Source organism: Salmo trutta, chromosome 6 (assembly GCF_901001165.1).
Source record: "Salmo trutta chromosome 6, fSalTru1.1, whole genome shotgun sequence".
Classification (NCBI taxonomy): domain Eukaryota; kingdom Metazoa; phylum Chordata; class Actinopteri; order Salmoniformes; family Salmonidae; genus Salmo; species Salmo trutta.
Window position 1 is genome coordinate 43,980,497 of NC_042962.1, and position 24,226 is coordinate 44,004,722.

At 43.4% G+C, this 24,226-nt stretch overlaps 1 protein-coding gene across 3 annotated transcripts in view; it reads left to right on the forward strand.

Moving 5' to 3' along the window:
- LOC115195975 (contactin-associated protein-like 5) overlaps positions 1-22,362 on the forward strand; it is a 38,001-nt gene extending 15,639 nt beyond the window's left edge. For 2 of the 3 annotated variants that reach the window (XM_029756375.1, XM_029756376.1), the window contains exons 8-23: positions 10,153-10,426; positions 10,593-10,736; positions 10,919-11,084; positions 11,970-12,076; positions 14,038-14,157; positions 14,539-14,739; positions 15,280-15,436; positions 15,610-15,737; positions 15,970-16,140; positions 16,426-16,644; positions 16,792-17,031; positions 17,715-17,975; positions 18,085-18,218; positions 18,344-18,647; positions 20,497-20,559; positions 20,784-22,362. In XM_029756375.1, the coding sequence (XP_029612235.1) occupies positions 10,153-10,426; positions 10,593-10,736; positions 10,919-11,084; positions 11,970-12,076; positions 14,038-14,157; positions 14,539-14,739; positions 15,280-15,436; positions 15,610-15,737; positions 15,970-16,140; positions 16,426-16,644; positions 16,792-17,031; positions 17,715-17,975; positions 18,085-18,218; positions 18,344-18,647; positions 20,497-20,559; positions 20,784-21,040 (2,946 nt within the window). In that variant the 3' untranslated portion in view covers positions 21,041-22,362. Of the gene's footprint in view, positions 1-10,152; positions 10,427-10,592; positions 10,737-10,918; positions 11,085-11,969; positions 12,077-14,037; positions 14,158-14,538; positions 14,740-15,279; positions 15,437-15,609; positions 15,738-15,969; positions 16,141-16,425; positions 16,645-16,791; positions 17,032-17,714; positions 17,976-18,084; positions 18,219-18,343; positions 18,648-20,496; positions 20,560-20,783 lie in introns of those variants that run through there. The other variant, XM_029756378.1, reaches the window with a different exon arrangement.
- The last annotated feature ends 1,864 nt before the right edge of the window (positions 22,363-24,226 follow it).

A 24,226-nucleotide genomic window follows, 5' to 3' on the forward strand; every position in this document is an offset into this window, starting at 1 on the left:
GATTAAATGTCAGGAATTGTAAAAAACTGAGTTTAAATGTTTTTGGCTAAGGTGTATGTAAACTTCTGACTTCAACTGTACATATCAAATAGAATACGTATTTAAGTATATCTAAGTCATCATGTGCCTAACTTTACAATAAAAAATGTGTCTAGTTAGGCTGCTGCTGCTATAAAACAACTGCCTCACCTCCAAGGTCCACTGTTTCAACTTCATGTGGTAGACACATGTTGGGATCTTTGTCTACGGCAGTAGGAGTACTAGAATCTACAGTATGGATAGGTAGACTACGTGTTAGGTTTTAATTTTTGTCTTGCTAGCTAACAAATATCATACAAATGTTGTGGAATACAGTTATAATAATAGCTAAATAATAGCTAATTAGCTAGCCATAGCTGGTAGTGGTAGCTCATCATCATCATGTTAATAATTACTGCTCTGACCGAGCCGAGTGAGTCAACGGCGGGCAGTTACCTGTAGCTAGCAAGCTATCAAGCTAGCTATATTGGCTAGCTAGGCTACTCAGTTCGGCAGGCCGTCTACACTGACTTACCACTCAAATCCTTCTCCTCTTTTTCTTCTGTGAAAAAACGTAGTGAGTAATTTTTTCCCTGAATTTTGCTTTATCCGTCTCTGTTTCCTTTCTTTCCTTTTCTGGAAACCCGATTTCGTTTTTGAGGGGGACATAGTGGTTATCTCTCGTGACTGCTTAGGCTACATGCTTGAGCAACTGTCAGATCAGAGGTATTGTTTTTTTCTTCTCATGGAGAATGGACCAAACCATGTGCATTATGGGGGGGTACAAACGAGATGGTTTGGTAGAGATGCCTGATCTGATTATGGCTATACGTTTTAATTTTCATCACAGATTTTTTTGTCTAACATTTTTTAAATGATTAACAAATAATTTTCTAAACATTTAGGGGCCCCTACCAGGCTAGGGCCCCAGGAATCATTCATGTTTTCCCCCCCTTAACGACGCCCTTTTATGTACATACTACACTCCAACTGAATAAACTTCAATAAGAATGACCATAAATTAAAGTCATTCTATACATTATGCCTAAATGACCCAGTATGGATGAATGTGGGGTGTTTTGCATTAAAAACCAGGTGGTTCGATCCCTGAATGCTGATAGTTTGAAAGCTGTGATATATCAGACAGTATACCATTGGTATGACCAAAATATATATTTTTACTGGTCTAATTACGTTGGTAACCAGTTCATAATGGCAATAAGGCACCGAGGGGATTTGTGATATATAGGCAATATACCACGCTTAAGGGCTGTAATCAAATAAAATACAATTTTATTTGTCACATACATATGGTTAGCAGATGTTAATGCGAGTGTAGCGAAATGCTTGTGCTTCTAGTTCCGACCATGCAGTAATATCTAACAAGTAATCTAACAATTTCACAAAAACAAAGGAATGAATAAGAATATGTACATATAAATATATGGATGAGCGATAGCCAAATGGCATAGGCAAGATGCAGTAGATTGTATAGAGTATTGTATATACATATGAGGTGAGTAATGTAGGGTATTTAAACATTATATAAAGTGGCATTGTTTAAAGTGACTAGTGATACATTTATTACATCCAATTATTAATTATTAAAGTGACTAGAGATGAGTCAGTATGTTGGCAGCAGCCACTCAATGTTAGTGATGGCTGTTTAACAGTCTGATGGCCTTGTGATAGAAGTTGTTTTTCAGTCTCTCGGTCCCAGCTTTGATGCACCTGTACTGACCTCGCCTTCTGGATGATAGCAGGGTGAACAGGCAGTGGCTCGGGTGGTAGTTGTCCTTGATGATCTTTTTGGCCTTCCTGTGACATCGGGTGGTGTAGGTGTCCTGGAGGGCAGGTAGTTTGCCCCCGGTGATGCGTTGTGCAGACCTCACTACCCTTTGGAGAGCCTTACGGTTGTGGGCGGAGCAGTTGCCGTACCAGGCGGTGATACAGCCCGACAGGATGCTCTCGATTGTGCATCTGTAAAAGTTTGTGAGTGTTTTTGATGACAAGTCAAATTTCTTCAGCCTCCTGAGGAGGAAGAGGTGCTGTTGCGTCTTCTTCACCACGCTGTCTGTGTGGGTGGACCATTTCAGTTTGTCCGTGATGTGTATGCCGAGGAACTTAAAACTTTCCACCTTCTCCACTACTGTCCCATCAATGTGGATGGGGGTGCTCCCTCTGCTGTTTCCTGAAGTCCACGATCATCTCCTTTGTTTTGGTGACGTTGAGTGTGAGGTTATTTTCCTGACACCACACTCCGAGGGCCCTCACTTCCTCCTTGTAGTCCGTCTCGTCGTTGTTGGTAATCAAGCCCACCACTGTACTGTCATCTGCAAACTTGATGATTGAGTTGGAGCCGTGCATGGCCACGCAGTCATGGGTGAACAGGGAGTACAGAAGAGGGCTGAGAACACACCCTTGTGGGGCCCCAGTGTTGAGGATCAGTGGGGTGGAGATGTTGTTTCCTACCCTCACCACCTGGGGGGCTCCTGTGAGAAAGTCCAGGACCCAGTTGCAAAGGGCGGGTTTGAGGCCCAGGGTCTCGAGCTTAATAACGAGTTTGGAGGGTATTATGGTGTTAAATGCAAAGCTGTAGTTGATGAACAGTATTCTTACATAGGTATTCCTCTTGTCCAGATGGGTTAGGGCAGTGTGCAGTGTATCAAGGCACCCCGCTTTGTGTCGTGCATAAAAACAGCCCTTAGCTGCGGTATGTTGGCCATATACCACACATCCTTGGTCCTTTTTGCTTTAATTATACATTTGTTTTGTGTCATGAAGGTTCACACCTCCCAAAATACATTTTAAAAACAACAATGCTGGAAGATGATGCATATATAAAATTAAATGGTGGTTAGGAAGAGGCAAAGTAGGTGCAGTTTTCTCAGTCTATTACAGAACGCCTCTGCTCTCTCTATTTTAATATAATATTGTACAGCTGTCTCTAGAACCCTTTGGTGACCAATTACAGGCAGGCGCTGAGCCATGGACACCCACTCCCTCCCAGCCTACGGTGAGCTCTGTCTGTGGAGGTAATGTGTATGTCCCAAATGGCACCCTATTCCCTATATAGTGGTATACACAAGTAGTGCACTATATAGGGAATAGGGTGTCATTTGAGACACAACCAATGTGAATATATGGTAGATAGACATGGTGAGGAGGAGGCATTAATGAGAAATGAAAGGAAGCCACTGTTGTCATTATTTTCAGCCCAACTGGGCATCTGTGCAGAAGGCGTACCTGGCACATTGCATAGTTGCCATGGCAAATGTTCAGCTATTAGATCAAACAGAAAGTGCTAAAATGTTCTGTTTGATCTAATACAATACTTGCCCATTGTTGGCCCTCTTTGTCATTCAGCTGAACCCATTACATCCATGTGAACTGTGGAAGCCAATGAAAGAGACAGTAAAGGTATTTGAGATGCTGCCTGGCAGAGAGTCTGTAATATGTTCTGGGACAATTTCAGATTTGTATTTGTATTTATTATGGTTCCCCATTAGCTGCTGCCAAGGCAAGTAGTGATGAAGTCAATCTCTCCTCTACTTTGAGCTAGGAGAGATTGGCATGCATATTATCAATGTTTGCTCTCTATGCACATCCAAGGGCCAGCCATGCTGCCCTGTTCTGAGCCAATTGCAATTTTCCTAAGTTCCACTTTGTGGCACCTGACCCCATGACTGAACAGTAGTCCAGGTGCAACAAAACTAGAGCCTGTTGGACCTGCCATGTTGATAGTGCTGTTAAGAAAGTAGAACAGCACTTTATTATGGGCAGACTTCTCCCCATCTTAGCTTGTTGCATCAATATGTTTTGACCATGACAGTTTACAATCCAGGGTTACTCCATGTAGTTTAGTCACCTCAACTTACTCAATTTCCAAATGTATTACAATATTTAGTTGAGGTTTAGGGTTTAGTAAATGATTTGTCCCAATACAATGCTTATAGTTTTTTGAAATATTTAGGACACACTTATTCCTTGCCACCCATTTTGAAACTAACTGCAGCTCTTTTTTAAGTGTTGCAGTCATTTCAGTTGTTGTAGTAGCTGACGTGTATACTGTTGAGTCATCCGTATAGACACACTGGCTTTACTCAAAGCTGTTAGTAAAGATTGAAAAGAGTAAGGGTCCTAGACAGCTGCTCTGGGGAATTCCTGATTCTACCTGGATTGTGTTGAAGAGGCTTCCATTAATGCCAAGTCAACAAACAGATTACCGACCATTTCGAATCCCACCGCACCGCACTATGCAAATCTGGTTTCAGAGCTGGTCATGGGTGCACCTCAGCCACGTTCAAGGTCCTAAACAATATCGTAACCGCCATCGATAAGAAACAATACTGTGCTGCCGTATTCATTGACCTGGCCAAGCCTTTCGACTCTGTCAATCACCACATCCTCATCGGCAGAATCAATAGCCTTGGTTTCTGAAATGATTGCCTCGCCTGGTTCACCAACTACTTCTCTGATAGAGTTCAATGTGTCAAATCGGAGGGCCTGTTGTCCGGGCCTCTGGTAGTCTCTATGGGGGTGCAACAGGGTTCAATTCTTGGGCCAACTCTTTTCTCTGTATACATCAATGATGTCGCTCTTCCTGCTGGTGAGTCTCTGATCCACCTCTACGCAGACGACACCATTCTGTATACTTCTGGCCCTACTTTGGACACTGTGTTAACAACCCTCCAGACGAGCTTCAATGCCATACAACTCTCCTTCCGTGGCCTCCAACTGCTCTTAAATACTAGTAAAACTAAATGCATGTTCTTCAACCGATTGCTGCCTGCACCTGCCCGCCCGTCCAGCATCACTACTCTGGACGGTTCTGACTTAGAATATGTGGACATCTACAAATACCTAGGTGTCTGGTTAGACTGTAAGCTCTCCTTCCAGACTCACATCAAACATCTCCAATCCAAAGTTAAATCTAGAATTGGCTTCCTATTTCGCAACAAAGCATCCTTCACTCATGCTGCCAAACATACCCTCGTAAAACTGACCATCCTACCGATCCTCGACTTCAGCGATGTCATTTACAAAATAGCCTCCGATACCCTACTCTATAAACTGGATATAGTCTATCACAGTGCCATCCGTTTTGTCACCAAAGCCCCATATGCTACCCACCATTGCGACCTGTACGCTCTCGTTGGCTGGCCCTCGCTTCATACTCGTCGCCAAACCCACTGGCTCCAGGTCATCTACAAGACCCTGCTGGGTGAAGTCCCTCCTTATCTCAGCTCACTGGTCACCATAGCAGCACCCACTTGTAGCACGCGCTCGAGCAGGTATATCTCTCTGGTCACCCCCAAAGCCAATTCCTCCTTTGGCCGTCTCTCCTTCCAGTTCTCTGCTGCCAATGACTGGAACGAACTACAAAAATCTCTGAAACTGGAAACACTTATCTCCCTCACTAGCTTTAACCACCAGCTGTCAGAGCAGCTCACAGATCACTGCACCTGTACATAGCCCATCTATAATTTAGCCCAAACAACTACCTTTTCCCTTACTGTATTTATTTATTTTATTTATTTTGCTCCTTTGCACCCCATTATTTATATTTCTACTTTGCACTTTCTTCCACTACAAATCTACCATTCCAGTGTTTTACTTGCTATATTGTATTTACTTTGCCACCATGGCCTTTTTTGCCTTTAGCTCCCTTATCTCACCTCATTTGTATATAGACATATTTTTCTACTATATTATTGACTGTATGTTTGTTTTACTCCATGTGTAACTCTGTGTTGTTGTATGTGTCGAACTGCTTTGCTTTATCTTTTCCAGGTCGCAATTGTAAATGAGAACTTGTTCTCAACTTGCCTACCTGGTTAAATAAAGGTAAAATTAAAATAAATAAAATAAATAAAGAACACCATCTGTGTTCTGTTAGACAGGTAACTCTTTATCCACAATATAGCGTGGGGTGTAAAGCCATAACACATACGTTTTTCCAGCAGCAGACTATGATTGATAACACTGAAGTCTTACATAACAGCCCCCACAATCTTTTTCTCATCAATTTCTCTCAGCCAATCATCAAGTCATTTGTGTAAGTGCTGTGCTTGTTGAATGTCCTTCCCTATAAGCATGCTGAAAGTCTATTGTCAATTTGTTCACTGTAAAATAGCATTGTATCTGGTCAAAAACATTTCTCCTAAAACTTTATTAAGGGTTGGTAACAGGCTATTTGAGCCAGTAAAGGGGGCTTTACTATTCTTGGGTAGCGGAATGACTTTGGCTTCCCTCCAGGCCTGAGGGCACAAACTTTCTAGTTGGCTTAAATTGAAGATATGGCAAATAGGAGTGGCAATATTGTCCACTATTATCCTTAGTAATTTTCCATCCATGTTGTCAGACGCCAGTGGCTTGTCATTGTTGATAGACAACAATACTTTTTTTCACCTCTTCCACACTCACTTTACGGAATTCCAAATTACAATTCTTGCATAATTTGGTCAGATATCCTTGAATGTGTAGTGTCCGTGTTTGTTGCTGGCATGTCATGTCTAAGAAGAAGAGCCTTATGATTAGATACAGGAACTCAAGTCCTTTTGTTTACCTGACCTAGAGTTCCTTACAATCAAATGCCGACCGCATTATCTACCAAGAGAATTCTCTTCGATCATAATCACAGTCGTGTATATCCCCCCCAAGCAGACACATCGACAGCCCTGAAAGAACTTCCTTTGACTCTATGTAAACTGGAAACCACATATCCTGAGGCTGCATTTATTGTAGCTGGGGATTTAACAAGGCTATTCTGAAAAGAAGGCTCCCTAAATTTATCACCATATTGAATGTGCGACCCGGGCTGGCAAAACCCTGGATCGTTGTTATTCTAACTTCCGCAACGCATACAAAGCCCTCCCCTGCCCTCCTTTCGGAAAATCTGACCACGACTCCATTTTGTTGCTCCCAGCCTATAGACAGAAACTAAAACAGGAAGCGCCCGTGCTCAGGTCTGTTTGACGCTGGTCCAACCAATCGGATTCCACGCTGCAAGATTGCTTCGATCATGTGGACTGGGATATGTTCCGCATAGCGTCAGACAATAACATTGATGAATACGCTGATTCGGTGAGCGAGTTTATTAGCAAGTGCATCGGTGATGTTGGACCCACAGTGTCTATTAAAACCTTCCCCAACCAGAATCCGTGGATTGATGGCAGCATTCACGCAAAACTGAAAGCGCGAACCACTGCTTTTACTCAGGGCAAGGTGACCGGAAACGGATACAAACAGTGTAGCTATTCCCTCAAACAAGCTAAGCGTCAGTATAGAGACAAAGTAGAGTCGCAATTCAACGGCTCAGACACGAGAGGTATGTCGCAGGGTCTACAGTCAATCACAGACTACAAAAGGAAAACCAGCCCCGTCTCGGACCACGATGTCTTGCTCCCAGACAAACTAAACAACTTCTTTGCTCACTTTGAGGACAATACAGTGCCATCGACACAGCCCGCTACCAAAACCTGCGGGCTCTCCTTCACTGCAGCTAACGTGAGTAAAACATTTATACGTTAACCCTCGCAAGGCTGCCGGCCCAGACGGCATCCCAAGCCACGTCCTCAGAGCATGGGCAAACCAGTTGGCTGGTTTGTTTACGGACATATTCAATCAACCCTTATCCCAGTCTGCTGTTCCCACATGCTTCAAGAGGGCCACCATTGTTCCTGTTCCCAAGAAAGGTAACTGAGCTAAATGACTATCACCCCGTAGCACTCACTTCCGTCATCATGAAGTGCTTTGAGAGACTAGTCATGGACCATGTCACCCCCACCCTACCTGACACCCTAGACCCACTCCAATTTGCTTACCGCCCCAATAGGTCCACAGACGACACAATCGCAATCACACTGCACACTGCCCTAACCCATCTGGACAAGAGGAATACCTATGTAAGAATGCTGTTCATTGACTACAGCTCAGCATTTAACACCATTGTACCCTCCAAACTTATTAAGCTCGAGACCCTGGGTCTCGACCCCGCCCTGTGCAACTGGGTCCTGGACTTCCTGACGGGCCGCCCCCGCAGGTGGTGAGGGTAGGAAACAACATCTCCACCCCACTGATCCTCAACACTGGGGCCCCACAAGGGTGCGTTCTCAACCCTCTCCTGTACTCCCTGTTCACCCATGACTGCGTGGCCATGCACGCCTCTAACTCAATCATCAAGTTTTCAGACGACACTACAGTGGTAGGCTTGATTACCAACAACGACGAGATGGCCTACAGGGAGGAGGTGAGGGCCCTCGGAATGTGGTGTCAGGAAAATAACCTCACACTCAATGTCAATAAAACAAAGGAGATGATCATGGACTTCAGGAAACAGCAGAGGGAGCAGCCCCCTATCCACATCGACGGGACAGTGGTGGAGAAGGTGGAAAGTTTTAAGTTCCTCGGCATACACATCACGGACAAACTGAAATGGTCCACCCACACAGACAGCGTGGTGAAGAAGGCGCAGCAGCACCTCTTCAACCTCAGGAGGCTGAAGAAATTTGGCTTGTTACCAAAAACACTCACAAACTTTTACAGATGCACAATTGAGAGCATCCTGTCAGGCTGTATCACCGCCTGGTACTTTAACTGCTCCGCCCACAACCGTAAGGCTCGTCGGGGGCAAACTACCTGCCCTCCAGGACACCTACACCACCCGATGTCACAGGAAGGCCAAAAAGATCATCAAGGACAACAACTACCCGAGCCACTGCCTGTTCACCCTGCTATCATCCAGAAGGCGAGGTCAGTACATGTGCATCAAAGCGGGGACAGAGAGACTGAAAAACAGCTTCTATCTCAAGGCCATCAGACTGTTAAACAGACATCACTAACATTGAGTGGCTGCTGCCAACAGACTGACTCATCTCTAGTCACTTTAATAATAAAAAATTGATGTAATAAATGTATCACTAGCCACTTTAAACAATGCCACTTTATGTAATGTTTAAATGCCCTACATTACTCATCTCATATGTATATACTGTACACTATACCATCTACTGCATCTTGCCTATGCCGTTCGGCCATCACTCATTCATATATTTATATGTATGTATTCGTATTCATTCCTTTACACTTGTGTGTATAAGGTAGTTGTTGTGAAATTGTTAGATTACTTGTTAGATATTAATGCATGGTCAGAACTAGAAGCACAAGCATTTCGCTACATTCGCATTAACATCTGCTAACCATGTGTATGTGACAAATAACATTTGATCTGATTTTATTTTATTTTATTTGCTAATCTTGCCAATGAAAAAACATTAAAGTAGTTGGCAATACCAGTCGGTTTTGTAATGAATGAGCCATCTGATTCAATGAATAATGGAGTTCAGTTTGCATTTTTTCCCAAAATTTCATTGAAGGTGCTCTAAAGCTTTTTACTGTAATTTTTTATATAATTTGTCTTTGTTTCATAGTGTGGTTTCTTCTTCTTTTTATTCAGTTTAGTCACATGATTTCTCAATTTGTAGTACGTTTGCCAATCGATTGTGCAGCCAGACTTATTTGCCATTCCTTTTGCCTCATCCCTCTCAACCATACAATTTTTCAATGTATTAATCCACTGGGATTTAACAGTTGTTACAGTCATTTTGTTAATGGGTGTATGCTTATTAGTAACTGGGATAAGTTATAAATGTGTCAAGTGCAGATAGACAGCCAGCACCTGAGTTCTGTTCTCCTCTGTGGCAGTCAGCAGGATCGATGATGTATTCACAGCTAAACTGAGCATGTGTATCGGACAAATACTGAAATCTGTATTCACTCTCACTGCTCCTTCATTCTCCCTGGGACACGAAAGCTGAATTAGTGATAACATTTGACATTTCCATGGCCTTTCCACTCAGATGACCATGAATAACATTGTATCTGCTAGTGTGTGTGTGATACGTACAGTATGTCAGCGACGCATGCACATTCATTCTGTATATGTCACAGGAAAGGACCCATGACTTAAAGGACTCCAGAACAGACACACAAAAGGAATGACTACCCATACTGTATACAATTTCCATCTCTTTGAACAGTTGCTAATCAGCACATCTCAATAAAAGACAGTAGTAGGCTACCACTGAATGGGTATAGTATTGACCCCTACTTATCCTTTCCTCTGTTCCCCAGGGCAACGTGACCTTCTCATGCTCTGAGCCCCAGCCCCAGATGGTGTCCACCACCTTCCTGTCCTCCAGCAGTAGCTACCTGTCTCTACCCCTGGAGCCTCTTGGGGTGTGGGGGCTGGACGTACACTTCCACTTCAGGACCTGGAACCAGGAAGGACTTCTGTTCTCCACCGGCCTGGCACAGGGATCACAGCACCTGGTGTTGCAAATCAGTAGAGGTCAACTGCACCTTATGGTCCATGGAGCTGCTGAGCAGAAAACAAACATTTCCATAGGTTAGCAGCTAGCTAGCTAGAAAAAGCCACCTAATGGCATGTCAAATTGACTTTGCGCTCGCTAATGTTTGCTAAGTTTGCAGGTAACAATGAACTGGCAGCATTATGGGACTGCAGTAAATGTAGCCTAACCAATGCTGTGTTTTTCTGTGTTCTGTTTTACTAGAAGTCAGTGTAACTGATGGACTGTGGCATTCTGTTAGTCTGCGCTACAGAGATCTCATGGTTTCCCTGGTCTTGGACAATGAGCCAACATCTACCATGGACGTACAAAGTAATCCAGACTCAGGCAATAGTGTATTTTTTGGAGGTAAGATGGCAGTCTTTTAACTATTGCTTATTATTGGTGGAAAATTGGTCATGGCTGTGTCTGAAATTATGCTTGAATTTTTTAAGTGTGTGTTTTAATTAGATCAGTGCTTCATCAAAATGTGTTTGATGACTATTTCTGGAATGATTTAGCAATGCAAATATTGTCATGATTTCTAACAGGTTGTCCCCAATACAGTGGTGACTGTAAGAACCCTACTGTGGCCTTCCAGGGGTGCATGCGTCAGATCTTCCTAAACAACCAACTTATGGATCTACCCCGTGTGCAGCAAGGGCTTTTGGGTAATTACAGCAAGCTTCAGTTCGACATCTGTGGGATCCGCAACAGGTATGCTCACAAAATCTCAACAATTCATGTTTTTATATCTTGTATTTAGACTACAGTATGTCATTTGTGACACTGTTCTATGCAATATACGGGAAAGTATCTCTGTTTCTGTCTCTTCAATCTATCAGTATGACATGTGTATGACCTGAGATCAAATGGAAGGACTCCCATTACAACAGAGCATTTTCCTGGTGTGGGTCCTAAATGGCACCATAGTGCACTGACCAAAAGTAGTGTACTATATAGGGAATAGGGAGCCATTTTAGATGCATCCCCCTGGACTGAATGCCTGTACTGTCACACTGCCAAAGCCAGAAACATCCTCTGAATAATTTGTTCCCATCCCTCTGTGGCAGGTGTGTGTGTGTGTGTGTGTGTGTGTGTGTGTGTGTGTGTGTGTGTGTGTGTGTGTGTGTGTGTGTGTGTGTGTGTGTGCGTGCGTGCGTGCGTGCGTGCGTGCGTGTGTGCGTGCGTGCGTGCGTGCGTGTATCTCTCCCATCCCTCCCTGCCAGTATTGATTTGCCTGTGTGCCAGCTCTGACTATTAGGCTGAGTGAGAAATATGTTGTGGCTGTGCCAGAGCAGGCAGCAGTGATTAGGTTGACGCGCTCCAGGAGTCACACTCTGTTTCCTCCCTAAGCCTGCTCTATGGAGGAATGGAGAGATGGAGGGGTGGAGTGATGGAGGGAACAGGCAGAGGAGACAGCACAGACAGTGGCTATATCGAGGGTTATAGACAGTGGATATGCAAGGACACAACACTATGATAGAGGAACTGCCTTATATCTCTCTTTTATCTTCTATTAATTGCTTTTCATGCTACTGTATGCAGCTCTGCAGTCATGAGTTATGTTCGGAGTTTGAACATGTCTCTCTTTTTCCATAGATGTCTGCCTAATTTTTGTGAGCATGACGGACGATGCACCCAATCATGGGATCATTTCTACTGTGACTGCTCAGGGACAGGCTACACTGGAGAAACCTGTCACAACTGTAAGTCAAACTGTTACAACTGCGGCCCAAATGTAATGCCCATGATAAATTTGGGCTGACTTTGGATATCCCTATGGGGCTAGTTAGAGACCATCGGTAAAATACACAAGATACATGGGACAATGTGTTAAAATTCCAATAGCTCCAAATTTCAATGCTTAAAAACCTCAAACCAACAATACATTTTAGAAATTCCTATACAAATATTGAAAGAATTTACTAAGAACTAAAAGGTGTGTAATATGAAAATATTGTCTCATTTACATTGTGTAATTCATTGATGGTCTCTAACTAGCCACAGGGATAGGCTATCCAAAGTCAAACCAATTTTGCCATGGTCGCACACCAGCTGGCTAAAGCTAATTGGCTAAATTATTTGGTTAACTCTTCCACTGGCGAAGACACACAAGAGACACCCACATCAAACTACGCCCCAAAACCAACTCACGTTTGAATTCAGTCATGGCCGCTAGCATTTCTTCATGAACCAATTCTAAAACGAGGCCAAATCAGGAAGTGCAGTCACCCTTTAAACTGGCTCCTTCATGATAGTGAAAATCTTCACCTGTGAAAATATACAGTACAACTACACTCAGTGGACAGTTTATTAGGTACACCCCCCTGTTCGAGAAAATGGTTCGCTCCTACAGACAGTGAGTCACGTTGCCCTGGCTTGCTATATAAAGCAGGCAGACAGGCATCGAGGCATTCAGTTACTGTTGGATTGAACTTTAGAATGGGCAAAATGAATGACCTAAGCGATTGTGAGCATGGTATGAGCGTCGGTGACAGGTGTGCCGGTTCCAGTATCTCAGAAATGGCCGGCCTCCTGGGCTTGTCACACAAAACAATGTCTAGGGTTTACCGAGAATGGTGGGATAAATAAAAAACATCCAGTCAGCGGCAGTCCTGTGGGCATAAACAGCTCATTGATGAGAGGTCGAAGGAAAATGGCAAGAGTCATGGAAGCTAACAGGCGGGCCACAAACAGGCAAATAACGCCTCAGTACAACAGTGGTGTGCAGAATGGCATCTCGGAACGCACAACTCGTCGGTCCTTGTCACAGATGGGCTATATGCAGCAGACGACCACACGAAGTTCCACTCTTATCAGCTAAAAACAAAAAGAAGAGGCTCCAGTGCTCACGCGATCACCAACACTGGACAATTGAGGGGTGGAAAAACATTGCCTGGTACGACGAATCCCAGTTCCTGTTGCGTCATGCTGATGGTGTAACCGATGTGAAAAGGCTAGTTAGTTAGCGGTGGTGCGCGCTAATAGCGTTTCAATCGGTGACGTCACTCGCTCTGAGACTTGAAGTAGGGTTTCCCCTTGCGTCGCAAGGGCCGCGGCTTTTGTGGCGCGATGGGTAACGATGCTTCGTGGGTGTCAGTTGTTGATGTGTGCAAGGGTCCCTGGTTCGAGCCCAGGTTGGGGCGAAGAGAGGGACGGAACCTACACTGTTACAATGGCAGAGTCTGAATTTGGTACAAGCAGCATGAGTGCATGGCCCATCCTGCCTGGTGTCCACCCGGTACAGGCTGGTGGTGTATTGGTGTGGAAAATGTTATCCTGGCACACGTTAGGTCCCTTGAGCAACGTTTCCATGAACAAAGAATTCAAGCTATTCTGGAGGCAAAAGGGGTCCGACCCGGGTGTACTGGTACTGAGTGTATGTTATGTTTAATATACTGTATAGAGTGACTAAAGTTACATTAGTGTTTCCACTATTTCCCGTCACTGAACTCTCATTGATATTCCCATAAGGGTGTCATAAATTGTGAAGTGGAGGGAACTTTACTGACTGCTGAATTATAAAACCTGCCGTGGCTTTCTACTTCACGCCAACACCGTTCACACATTTTGCATGTGACAAGAAAATGTAATTGGGCTAGTGCTCTTGGCATACTGCAACACTCGTATGGGCTATTGATATAAGTACTGATCTTGCTTCCTACAGCTATTTATGAAGCGTCGTGTGAGACACACAGACAAATGGGGAGTACGTCTGGCTACTTTTACATTGATCCAGATGGGAGTGGTCCTCTAAAGGCAGCACTGGTCTACTGCAACATGACTGGTGAGCTCATGGCTTGGCATAGTCTGGTTAAACCAGACTGAATTGTAGTGAAACAATGGTGAGCACAGCATTTGGTAACCATGCTAGGCCAGGAAAGCTACTGGTGCAGTTTTGGATATTCTCAATTAGATAATATGAGGCTAATGCGATTAAGTGTGTCCACCACTTTACACATCTTTGTTTAGCTCTAGTGTACTTTCCATACAGTTGACTAACCTGAATTAAATTAATAATTAGAAATGTGAAGGACACCTATCTTGGGAAAAAAATTACATTCTAGTCGTCTTTCTCATGCTAATATGATCATCTGGATTATCCACTGTGCTGTTAACCAGATTATCCTGTATATAAAGTAAAATGCCTGCTCTGTCTTCCCTATAGAGAACAAGGTATGGATAGTGGTGGGCCACAACAACAGTGGGTCTGTGAATGTGACTGGAGCCACAACAAAGAAGCCGTATGTGATGCGGTTCAACTACACTGTCTCCCTGGAGCACCTCCGCACTCTGATTGGGCGGTCTAAGCACTGTCAACAGGAAGTAGTCTACAGCTGCAGGAAGTCCCGTCTCTTCAATACTTTGGGTGAGTCTTATTGGAAGCCTGATAAGTGCAAACAGTATACAGAGAGCTCAAGTTGTGCAAAAATATTCAGAGTGAATTGTAAGTATTGCCGAAACCCTTTGCTCCCTTTGATTCTAACTCCCACTGTGAAAAAAGACTCACTGACTTCTTCGGCTGTCTCGCCTGGGGATTTTTTGTTTCTCATACGAAATATTGATGCAGACGGTCTTGTTTTAGATACAGGCAAGACAATATGTCAAGACAAGGTTTTTTGGGGGGGGGGTTTTCACCAACTTCAGTGGAATTGCCTACAAAATCAATTAGTCTCCCTTGACAGATGTTTGCCTCCTACAATGTGCGTAGGGTCGGTTTTACAAGACTAAAAATCAATCATGTGTTTTCTATGATGGCAGAAGATAAACCTCTGTGTGTAGTAGGTGAACATGTCCTATGTGCCAAGCAGACCACATTGGCCAGACAAAGAGTACAGTTGATGATGTAATAAATATTTTTTATTTTCGTAGAGATTGCATGATGGAAATAAATGTGCGTTGGTTGTAGATGGGAGGCCCCTGTCATGGTGGCTGGACCGGAGTGGAGAGAAACAGACCTACTGGGGAGGCTCTGTACCTGGGGTCCAACAGTGCTCCTGCAGCCTGGAGGAAAACTGCATCGACATGAACTACTTCTGCAACTGTGATGCAGACACTCACTTGTGGTACAGTGAATGCCAATGCATTTATATGTTTTATGACCTGCATTAGCAACATTTATGTGTTTTACCAATCAGTCTTTCCTTCTATAAATGTATAATTTCTTAGAGCTTTGAGTACATCTTTAAATTGAATAAACTGAGGTCATGTCTAAAATGATCTAGACTTTTTCCAACAGGGTAAACGACACAGGATTGCTGTCCTACAAAGATCACCTGCCACTGACTGAGATTGTAATAGGAGACACCAACAGGACAGGCTCAGCAGCTGTATACAGAGTCGGCTCCCTTCACTGCAACGGTGACAGTAAGTTAAGTTCAGTTCATATAATTATCCCAAAAGCGAGAATGCCAATATTAATTCTAGTTTTTGTTCATACAGACTAACGCCAACAAAAATTCTGTAACTAATTTTAAACACCAGGGAAGAGTGGAACAAGTTCTGTATTTTTGTAACAGTAGGGGGAGTGGGGTAATTTGTCCCAGTTTTTACATTTTCAGTTACTTTATTTTCTAACTGTACTTTCCTGTATTTGCAGGGTTCCTGTGGAATGCAGCCTCTTTCTATCCTGGGTCACCATCCCTCCACTTCCCTAAGTTCCAGGCTGAGCTCAGTGCGGACATCTCTCTGTACTTCAAGACCACAGCTTCCTCTGGTGTTCTCCTGGAGAACCTGGGGACCACTGACTTCATCACCCTGAAGTTGACCAGTGAGCTTGTCTCTCCCTGAATCCCAAATCAACCAAACCCTAATCCCTCCCTAGGCACTTGTGTAAATGATAGATGATCACCTAAAGTTGAAACCTTTTCTGTTTCTAGATGAAAGATGACTTGGTATTTGATTAGACAGTTCTGATAACATTATGGGAAACTGTGGTTGAGTGGGGAGAATACGTTGGCCCAGGAGCCAAAGACTACAAGCCTAAGACAAATCCATCTTAAACAAAAGTGGGCCACGTTTTGAACTTGAATTTCTGTCTGTCTCTCCCCCTCAGCTCCCTCAGCTGTAACATTCATCTTTGACGTGGGGAACGGCCCGGTGGACTTGGCGGTGACATCCCCTGTCCCCCTGAATGATAAGCAGTGGCACTACGTTAGGGCTGAACGCAACTTGAAGGTGGCCTCCCTGCAAGTGGACCAGCTGCCCCTACACACTCTGGAGGCCCCCTCTGAAGGGCACTACCGCCTGCAGCTCAAAAGCCTACTGTTCATAGGTAGGCACTAGACCCAGGTCAAACCATAACAACACTTTCTTTGCATATTAGCTACTGTTTAGTTTCACATTGGAAGTAGTATTCTTCTATTTCTAGAGCAGTTTAGACATACAGTTTATACTTCCTGTGTTTCCTACTTCCTGCCAGGAGGATCCACCTTCAAAGAGAGCAGTTTCCTGGGCTGCATCCGTGCGTTGACCCTGAACGGCGTGACCCTTGACCTGGAGGAGCAGGCCAAGTTGACCCCGGGAGTGACCCCAGGCTGCCCGGGCCACTGCAACGGCTCTGCTAGTGTCTGTCATAACAGAGGGCGGTGTATGGAGAAAAACAGTGGATATGTCTGTGACTGTACACACTCTGCCTACAATGGACCACACTGCAAGAAAGGTGAGTAACCCCAACAAACAGCAATAAGCTAAAAGGATTGAGAGAAGCTGAGTTAATGGCTGTCTTTGGGGTTAGGAAAATGTAGCTACAATATTTTAAAGTATGAAATTAGATTTAGAAAAGTATTATAAAAATAAAAAGGGAAATGTATTTGATCAAAGGAGTGATCAAAGCATGTATTAAAAATATCAGAGATACTTTCTTTTCAATCCCCATTGGCTCATTCATTTCCATAAATCTGAACTAATATCATGGGCGAGGACATATTTTCTGTTGTATTGAATTACATTCAAAAGCTGTGTTCATGTTGGCCTGGCGGACACACAACAGGACTCCTGCTGAGACTACGCCACCCATTATGGATGAATCCTGTATTAATCCACTGGCATCAAAGCAGGTTTTATCACTTAAGATATAACCTATTCACAGCATTTTGAATGAGGTTTCTGGACAGGGTCGTGCTTTAGGGGTAGGGGCACTTGGTACCTCAGAAAATTTGTGACTTCTGTTTGATCCATTGATGATCTAGCCATGTTTCTTTGAGTTTTACTCTTTCAAGCATCCCTTTAGTTCTTACTCGGTTTTTGCGAATGCTGTCTGAATCAGTGTCTGAGATCAACAGCACTACTGAAAAGGAGCCTTCTACACTAATAACGACATCCATGTTTGTATCCCTGTAACAGAAGTGTCAATGTCCTTTGGGAGTGGCTCCTCGGTGACCCTTACCTTCCAGATGCCTTTTCCAGTCATGCACAACAGAGACAGAGGTAGCCAGTCATCTAGCAGTCAGCCAATCCATAGCCAGTCCTCAGCCATCTATGCCCACAACGGCGAGTCCAGAGAAAACGTTGCCTTCAGCTATCTGACGACTCACACCCCTGCCATGTTACTCTGTGTCAGCACCTATCATCAACAGTACTTGGCTATCATCCTCGCTAACAATGGTAGCTATCTTTTGCTATCTCCATCCATTATTCTCTCTGTCTTCATCTCTTAACAACATTGTAAGATTAGAAGCCTTTTCTGACTTTCAGACTTCCTTAACTTTTGTAGGGAGTCTGCAGATCTGGTACCGTCTGAACAGAGAGAAGAGAGCAGAGATCTTTACTCCCAAAGTCTCCAGCCTAGCCGATGGGCAGCTCCACCGTGTCCAAGTACACCGGGAAGGCAAAGACCTTTATGTCCAGGTCAGTGATCTCTATCTGAATCAATTTCAACCTAGCAAATCATTATGCTTACAGCATAGGCAGTCAGCCCACCTTGATGGCATGTTCAAGTGTATTTGAAAATGTTTGCTTTTTTCTTAAACCAGATTGACAAAGACATCGACCAAAAATACAACCTTTCTTCTGACATGAAGATGAACACACTACGATCTCTGACTTTAGGTAAAGTCACAGGTACATCAGCAGGACATGCTGGTTTGGATGAGGAAGTGCTTAGGGCAGGATCCAAGGGTTTCATCGGCTGCCTGTCGTCTGTCCAGTTCAATCATTTGACACCACTGAAGACAGCCATTTTGAGTCGTGGAAGCTCATTGGTCCATGTTCTTGGCAATCTAGTTGAATCGAACTGTGGAGCCTTGGCTGATAGTACAACTTCACAATCAGCATCTGGTGAGTTTAATAGCATTGATGTGAATCATGTTCGGCTTCACAATATGGATTTTATTTATGTCATTTTATTAGCATACAGTGCATTCGGAAAGTATTGAGTTGTTCCACATTTTGTTACATTACAGCCTTATTCGAAGAAGGATGAAATCGTTTTTCCCCCCCTCATCAATCTACACACAATACCCCATAATGGCAAAGCAAAAACAGGTTTTTAGAAATGTATACAATATTCAGACCCTTTACTCAGTACTTTGTTGAATCACCTTTGGCAGCAATCACAGCCTTGGGTCTTCTTGGGAATGATGCTACAAGCTTGGCACACCTGTATTTGGGAGTTTCTCCCATTCTTCTCTGCAGATCCTCACAAGCTCTGTTAGGTTGGATGGGGAGTGTCACTGCACAGCTATTTTCAGGTCTCTCCAGAGATGTTCGATCGGGTTCAACTCTGACTGGGCCACTCAAGGACATTCAGAGACTTGTACCGAAGCCACTCCTGTGTTGTCTTGGCTGTGTGCTTAGGGTCGTTGTCCTGTTGGAAGGTGAACCTTCACCCCAGTCTGAGGTCCTGAGCTCTCTGGACAGGTTCTCATCAAGGATCTCTCTGTACTTTCCTCCGTTCATCTTACCCTCGATCCTAGTCTCCCAATCCCTGCCGCTGAAAAAAATCCCCACAGCATGATATTGCCACCACCATGCTTCACTGTAGGGATGGTGCCAGGTTTCCTCCAGACGTGACGCTTGGCATTCAGGCCAAAGAGTTCAATCTTGGTTTCATCAGACCAGAGAATCTTGTTTCTCATGGTCCAAGAGTCCTTTAGGTGCCTTTTTTTCCAAGCAGGCTGTCATGTGCCTTTTACTGAGGAGTGGCTTCCATCTGGCCACACTACCATAAAGGCCTGATTGGTGGAGTTCTGCAGAGATGGTTGTCCTTCTGGAAGGTTATCCCATTTCCACAGAGGAACTCTGGAAATCTGTCAGAGTGACCATCGGGTTCTTGGTCACCTCCCTGGCCTAGGCCCTTCTCCCCCGATTGCTCAGTTTGGCTGGGCGGCCAGCTCTAGGAAGAGTCTTGGTGGTTCCAAACTTATTCCATTTATGAATGATGGAGGCCACTGTTTTCTTGGGGGCAGAAGTTTGTTGGCACCCATCTTCAGATCTGTGCCTCGACACAATCCTGTCTCTGAGCTCTACGGACAATTCCTGGTTTTTGCTCTGACATGCACTGTCAACTGTGGGACCTTATATAGACAGATGTGTACCTTTCCAAATCATGTCCAATCAACTGAATTTACCACAGGTGGACTCCAATCAAGTTTTAGAAACATCTCAAGGTTGATCAATGGAGACAGGATTTACCTGAGCTCAATTTCGAGTCTGATAGCAAATGGTCTGAATACTTATGTAAATAAGGTATCTCTGTTTTTTATTTGTAATAAATGTGTAAAAAATTCTAAACCTGTTTTTGCTTTGTCATTATGGGGTAATGTGTGTAGATTGATGAGGGAAAACATTGATTTAATACATTTTAGAATAAGGCTGTAACGTAAAACAAAATGTGGAAAAAGGGAAGATGTCTGAGTACTTTCCGAATACACTGTAAATCCAAATTATACAAAGGGTTGTAACAGCTGCAAATATTACAGAGTGGGTCTTTAATGACTCATTAACTTGACCTATCTTTTTTAGGTTTTGACATGAGCAGGCATAATAACCAAATTAAATGACTCATTGATTGAAATGCCTTTATAAATTCCACGTAGCCTTTCATCGTCCACCGAATATAATTGAAGGTCATGTCTGACATCTCCTTTGTTTGCTTGCTTCCTTTCTTCTGGAATAAATCCTTCAGAGGGTGTCAATAGGGGCGTAGATCGACTGAGGAAGACAAGAAGTGATTCAGCAGTAATTGGAGGTTAGCCAGAAGAACATCCCCAGTTATCTGTGTTTCTTCACATTATAAATTATGTTGCAAATTATTTAATTTCTGTCAGTGTACAGTCATTCTCCCTGAAACAGATACTTTTTACATTCGGCGTAGTAGACAGGATTGGGATATTCATGTTTACCAAGTAACCCCCAGAATGATTAACTTTAAAGTAAAAACAATGTTCTCTGTCTCTGGCTCTCTCTTCCCAGCTCTCATTACAGCTGTGTTCCTCATCACCCTCTGTGCCGTGGCCGTGACGTCATGTTTCCTGTATCGCCGCTGCAGCCACACCCACACCCACCCCCAGGAGAAGGCCTCCATTTCACAGAAGAAGGATCCCAGACACAGCCCGGAACACAGCTACCCTGCAGGCCTGGAGACCAGCTATCCTGTAGACTTGGTCTTGGATCTAGACCTGGACCTGCACAGCTCTGTGAGTCACAGAAGAAAGGAGTACTACATCTGATGCCACCATAGCCTTCTTTGCCCAATTCCCTGCCTCCTGTTCCGCACACTGTTCTGCCTGGCCTCAAATACAGACAGTCCCTTCTCGGTAGAGAAGCCATTCATCACAAAACCCAGTATTAGTCACCTGACTGTTCCTGGGCTTTCTAGGAGCAGTGATCATTGGTGATCCATTCCCTGTGTGGCTACAAGAATGACCCAATGGAGGATAGTCATGCCGCAGTTTTATAGCTCAAAGGCTGTTTATTGGAGCATGGGAGCTGTACCACTTTTGATGAGCAATGACAATTGGAGAACATTTATTATTTATCTACTTCATATTACATTGCTCTAAAGTCAGGAGACAAAAAGCCTCAACGAATCGGATCCACCCCAGTGACTTTATAAGCCCGCTTTATATAGCCTTCCATTCTGAATGTACAATTAAAGGGATTTATTCATTTGGGGTTGGTTGGGCACCGGTACTCTAACTCACTTACTTGTATTCACTTGTGGATTCTGAATGTGATAATGACTAATTAATGATGTTCGACCATCTGCCAAGGCAAGGTCTGAGCAAGCAATGCACCTGTTCTTGCTCCCTGGCTAAACCACTGATCAAATCTCACTGAAAAGCATTGTGACTATGTGCCAAGGACTTTGTGGCTGGCCCTTTTGTTCTCTGAACACATTGGTTTTTCTGTTCCCAGTATGTTTGTTGCGCCCTCACTGCCAATAACCGTTTTATTCTTTCTGCATCCACCATCACCAACATCCTGCGACATGTTATGCTTTTACGAATCACCAAAGAGTGGTACAGTAAATGGATACTAGATGTCTGAAAGTCACAAATGTAGTACAGTACAACGTTGTGTGATTGTGCTAGTAACTTTTGAAATTAATTATCTCTAGACCTGAAAAAGATAATCAGAGGGAATCTAGGGTATAAAGGTAGGTTCATTCTCAGGAGAGCTCTTGTCCTGGTTGTTGTTGTGAGTTTTGTTGAACGGAGAAGTACAGTATTGTACAAATTTGCTACGGTCTCCTCCACAATCCATGTTACTTGCTCTTACATTGGTAAAACGGCAAGGCTTTATATTTTGCACAATTAGCAAACCAACAGAACAAGTAAATTGTACAACAAATCTGTTTAGCAAGCTTGCTATACAAAGGAAACATGTATTCAGGGGATGATCTTCTGTCATGAAAGACGCACGATAAAGGATTGTTATTGCCTGGTTATATTATTTCAAGTGCATTAGGTAATTTATCTACAGTATTTTATTGTAAAAGATGTACAAACACCACTGACACAATTATTGAATATGATTCATTTAAATATTGTATTTATTTTGAATTTGTTTTATAGAATTCTTCAGGTATATTGTAACCAAATGTATATTTAATAAAGACATTTTTACAGCTTCATGCGAATAAGAGTATATGTTGTGATTTGATATGAAATGTGTTATTCTTATCTCGCTTTCCAAAATCTGTTTTGCCTCTTCCATCTGAGCTTGGGTCAGTACATAGTACACACTTTTATCTGTCATATTGTCTTAAAAACATTTATTATCAACGTCTGACATTGTGATTTATCCACAATATCATTGACCCCACACTATCACAAACCAGAAAAAGCTAACTCCTAGAAAGTGCGGGAAGAGCATATTTATGAGTAATGCTCTTATGCGACCATTCGTTTCTTTTTGTTGTTGTTGGCCTTCAAGGCAAGCTTTAGTTTTAGGAGACTAGGGAAAAGCGGGTTGGTTGGATGATTTAAATGACTGGTGTTATCATATATCACTGGGGAAGAAGCGGTTCTAGAAGCCCAGAGTGATGAAGTAGACCATTACCCTCTCCTCTGCCCTCAGCTAGTTAATAATACAATTACAAGCTGTGGGCTGATCTTAAAATCAAAACTGTGCTGTTATACTCTGGTCCACATTCACTGCTGTTGTTCTCCTCTCTTTCCTCCTATCAAAATAAAATGGCATGCAGTGGGAGAAGAAGGCTAGTTCAATACTCAAAAGGTGATACTAAGCATTTGCACATAAGCAAAGTTTGCACCTCCAACTAGTTCAACTTATTATCAAGCAAAAGGAAAGCGTTCAAATAAATCTTGTCTGGATGTTGAGAAACAACAAAGCCAGCAACATAAGCCTCAGGTTGGTTACAGAAGGAGAAAATAATAGAATAGTTGACTGAGTACTGCTGGGACATGCCGGTAATGAGACTATATGTCTTCCTCTAGCTGTTGTGACAGCTACAGAGATAGACATGGTGAAGATGACGATGCCATATTACCTGAGAGCTTTGTCTTCCCTAGTTCTCCACCTGTCTGATTAGGTACTATCTAAAGAAATTATCATGACTGCAAAAATGGATTCATTTGTTTATTACATACATTTATTACAGTCAGGAACTTATTGTGTTTTTCACAGTAAAAGTTATGAATTCATAGTTTGTTAGTAGGCCATTTTCAGTCCGTTGCTAGACTGAGTGAAAGAGGAGAACAGCATGGCGTTTAGTCTTTGACTGTAATGATGCAGCAACCAGCATCCATTATGCATCGCACCATCTCTGTCCTGCTCTCCTCCGCTCCCTCATTACACCAGGTTAACCTTTCCCATAAGCTTCCAATCTATCCATCTACCTATCCACAGACTGATGAGGGTAAGGGCAAATGTGACTACTTCAATTCTACTTCCATTTGCAAACTAACGGAATACATTGGCCTCTTTGAGTGATATTACGGAATGAGGAAATGTCTAACGTGGAATGTAATGGGTATAAAAAACGGACAAAAAAAGGAGAGAAAAAAAATGGGCATTGATGAATGTGCCGACCTTGTAGACAGGATATGAAACCTAAAAATAACCGGGAAACAAATAAGACATGTCTAAAGCGTTTAAGTCAAGGTGCGGGCAGCAGACAGTCGGGTCAGAGGAATAAACAACTTGGCCAACAAAATTACCAGCTGTCACTCACAGCCTGTAGCGAAACATGGACCCTCAGATCTTTCTCCAGGGACACTCGTGAAAAATATCCCTAAGATTCAGCTACTGTAGCTGTGCCACTTAACACTCCTTTCACACCAGAGCCACATGACATCAATTTCCTAGCGAGCGGCTAATTTCTTTGAGACTTGTCAAATAAAAACGACAATAACAGTGATCAGTGGGACCTTTCAGGCTCCTGGGTGAGG